A 4,000-nucleotide genomic window follows, 5' to 3' on the forward strand; every position below is an offset into this window, starting at 1 on the left:
CACAAATGCTAATTATTACGACTGCTCCTCTTGAATGTAGTGATACTTCTATATTTAAAGTTTTAAGCATTATAACGAATTTCTTTATTACAAATGAAATTATAAAATAGCCTGGATGATGACACCGAGACGCTTTCAGTTTTAAAACAATGAATGAATTGGTTTTTGGTTATCGTAGGCCAATTAAAATTTAAATGATCCATTTATCTAATAATAGTAAAAGACACCCTTTCTATAAAGAAAATTATTCTATTTCCTTTTTGACCATTAAGAGCTGCGGCGCAGTTTTCTGGATTTATTACTTACTGTATTTGGGCGACGTTTATTTTCAATATTGAATAGTAACTATTCAATGAAAATTTAATTACAAAAAATTCAAATACCAGAAATACTGGTGATTTGATATATATATACAGTATATATATGATGTATAGTTAAAAAAAATGGTCTATTTATTTACTAAAAACCAGAATAAAAAACAAACGCTACACAATAAATATAAAACGCGTTATTTTTAGTATCTTGTTTTCTTATAAAAAGTGATAGGAATTTTACAATGAAAAATTTACGTAATTATTTTGTTACTCGTAATATCTAATGTCGCATAAACATAATAGAACATATCCGTACATTAAAAAATAAATTGGAGCTATGTTATAATTATTGAGTATTGCGTTAAACTAGTTACTAACAAAGTAAATAAGTAAATAAGATTGAAGAAATTTAAAAACCTTACAAAAGAAGCAATCCATTAAGCTTTTTAAATTTAATGCAAATTTTACCCTAAATAATGTTCCCTGTAAATTGGAATACGAACCTATCGAGTTTTACTTTAGAAAATTTACGGAAACTTGTCGTTTTTACTACACAATTTTACAACCCTACTTCTTTCTCAAGCGATAATTCTGAATAATTTAACTGAAAAATGAAATACAAAACATTACTATTCTTTCTCATTGGTATTCGAACTAGTACCTTTACAAAATTAATTTTACTCTTTTACTTTGTTCTATTTTGTAAATTTTTGAATATTCTAATCAAACGACTTTTAAAGAAATTAGTTTTTTCACAAAAAAAATAAGAGATTTAGCAATCAAACCTTTGCCATTTTGGCTGTGTAACCATCAATTTATCTTTAGTATAATAGGTATTCTCATTTCTAATTTTCTTTTTTTAGTTAATTCCATCGAATTTTTCGTTATCGAACTTATAGAAATAATAGAAATAAAGATTAACTCTGTCCTCATACTTGCTTTTTTTCACCTTCTAGAATGGTCTTTTTGGCGTCCGGGAATTGAAACACGTGCGTGGGATAGATTAAAATAGTAAATTTTGTTTATTTGCCTTGTATGATAAAATTTATCTTGCAAAATCTTCGTTATACTAAAAAAAAAAAATTCGTTATAAAAAGGGTTATTTCGTATATGCAGTGCTGTCTACGCAGTAGCAATGAGTGTCTTCTAAATATTAGATTAGAAAAGGATTCATTCAACTTTCAGTTCTTTTCTCGCAATAATACTATGAAAAAATCGTCGTATAAAATGTCAAAAAATTTGATTTACTTAAGAAAATGACGAAGATCCTAAACATCTATCAAAATTAAACATTGGAGAATTTCATTTTCATAGAAGTTTGTTCATTAAATAACTGCCTTCGAAAGAACTGTTTGTAAATTGTATTAATTCGAGAGATTCGATGAATAGTATCAGCGTTACGAATATGTTTATAATAAACGGCTTTTTCTGTGAGGTTGTTAAATAACGTGAATTCCAAATTTAATTCATTGCTGGATTATGTCATTATTAAATTGCAACTTATGAACTTCTTGTTAAATCTTTTCCGACTTAAGTATTTGCATAGCGCCATTATGAGGAGGTGGAAGTATTCCAAGATAAAAATCTCTCAACACAGTGTAAGACCCACGCCAATAGTAAACTACGTTGCCACCGTGGTCTTAACAAAAATAATATTTTATTAATAGTATAAAAGTTCAACAAATATATAATGCTTGGTTATAATAATATTTCCTAATTAGTTAATTTTATAAATTACAATCATAACTTCCGTTAAATTCCATAATTATCGATCCCTTTTCAACGTATAAATTTACCCCTAACAGCTAAATGATTTTCATCAAAATGAAATCTTAAGTTCATAAAAATATTTTATTTCTGCCTTTTGAATTCCGCCATTTTAAATTCTCCTGAAATTTGATCTTAATATTCTGGCATCCTGATTAAGTTCCTCTTCAGAAAATAATGTTTCTGACCTTTCATCATTATAATCTTTTCAAAATTCACGATTTTTGATCTTCAATCCTATTCCTTATTATAGTAATACCTTCGAACTTAGATTCTGATTCCCAAGTCTAAAAATAAATATGAACACAAGAACTATGTACATTACACATATAACTGCCCTGACACCCGAAAATCTGCCCAAAAAATTCCGCACAGGGCTGGCACTATGCAGTAACACGTGAATAAACAGTGACGACTAAGGGCGTGACAAATAGGATTTTGACTAACCGAAAAAAACTAAGTCCCTCTGATACTTATAGAAAATGGAAACACAGAGGGACGTGACAGTCGTGACACGTGTGATGAATAAATTTACTATTGCGGAATTTTTTCGGGTGTCACTGGGGTTAATCTACATATAGTTCAGTTTATACTCGTGATCCAGGATAAAAATCAAACACGCAGTAAGAATTTGTGGATCTTATATAAGAAATTTTTTAATTAAATGTGCATAATTATTAACCGGAATGAATCTATAAAAATCATCAAACAATCGACAATGAATGATATATACTGTAACTATGAATTATTTAAAAGAATGATTTATATGAATGATGATATATTAGGAAAAAAAATTCACACAGATGATCTGGCGTACTATTTATTTCCTTTTATGTATTTTGGGGGGATTTTAATATTTTTAAAAAAAAAATAAATAAAAAAGGATTCATTTACAGTAGTCAAATTCTTGTGCAATTAAATAGCGTTACCGTTTTTTCGGGATATAAAAAACGCGCAAAATACCCTATTTTTTCTGTCAAAAAAAAAAAAAAATCAAAAATCAAAAACCTTCAAGTAAAAAATTAATTCGCCTTTAAATCTTAAATTTCCTAAATTACCTATATTAATTATTATTCATTTTTTACTTATTATTACCATCTGAATTTTGAACAACATGAATTCAAATAACCAAAATACACAAGATTATTGTAATTTACAAACTGATCAAACTGGAAATAGTCCTTCTCCTCAACAAATTCCTAATAATAATAATAACAATGAAAACATCCAACATACTTTAATTAACAATGTTGGAGTATCTAATATGAATTTAAACACCTTGCACGTTAATACTATTAATTCTACGACTCTTGCGCCTCATAATATTATATTTGAATTTTATTATCATTTACCAAATGATGCTCGTATCTATCGTGTTACTTATTCTGAATTAAACCCATCAGAAAATGTTCAACTCTTGAATAATGGAATTAATCGTATTCCTGATTACCTATTGACGCATCATTATAATGTACAATCTCAAATTCAACAACAGATTCAGCAACAAGTCCAACATTCTATCATTTATCAACAAAATAGCATTCAACAACAATCTTTCGACACTACTCAACCTATTCCCCAAGTATACTCAACTAGTGACACCTATAATGCAGCAGTAAACGGAACTGTTTCTTATGATATGCAAGATATGGGAGATACGGGATTCCAGAATTCTTCCTAAGGACTTAGAGACTCATTATTATATTTAATTGTTTGGTAAATAAAGTTAATTTATTTATTTATTTTTATTTTATTTTTAAAGTTCGACAATAAAAGTTAAGATGACGAAATGATAACTCATTTTTAGTATTTACATGATTGTTTAATTTGTTTAGCGTAAATTAAATGATTAAATGGCCTTTTCCACGTTTTTCTCTATAAAGAATGATTTTATTCAAGGTTTATTTAACTAATTTCAT

At 27.6% G+C, this 4,000-nt stretch overlaps 1 protein-coding gene across 1 annotated transcript; it reads left to right on the top strand.

Annotated features, from left to right (window-relative positions):
* Positions 1-3,195: 3,195 nt before the first annotated feature.
* On the top strand, positions 3,196-3,762 carry OCT59_027299 (uncharacterized protein; the record flags this gene model as incomplete). Its single annotated transcript, XM_025314914.2, has 1 exon — positions 3,196-3,762. One exon carries the CDS (start codon positions 3,196-3,198, stop codon positions 3,760-3,762), a length of 567 nt encoding a protein of 188 aa, XP_025184091.1.
* Between the last annotated feature and the right edge of the window lie 238 nt (positions 3,763-4,000).

Source organism: Rhizophagus irregularis, chromosome 7, assembly GCF_026210795.1.
Source record: "Rhizophagus irregularis chromosome 7, complete sequence".
NCBI classification, from domain to species: Eukaryota; Fungi; Glomeromycota; class Glomeromycetes; order Glomerales; family Glomeraceae; genus Rhizophagus; species Rhizophagus irregularis.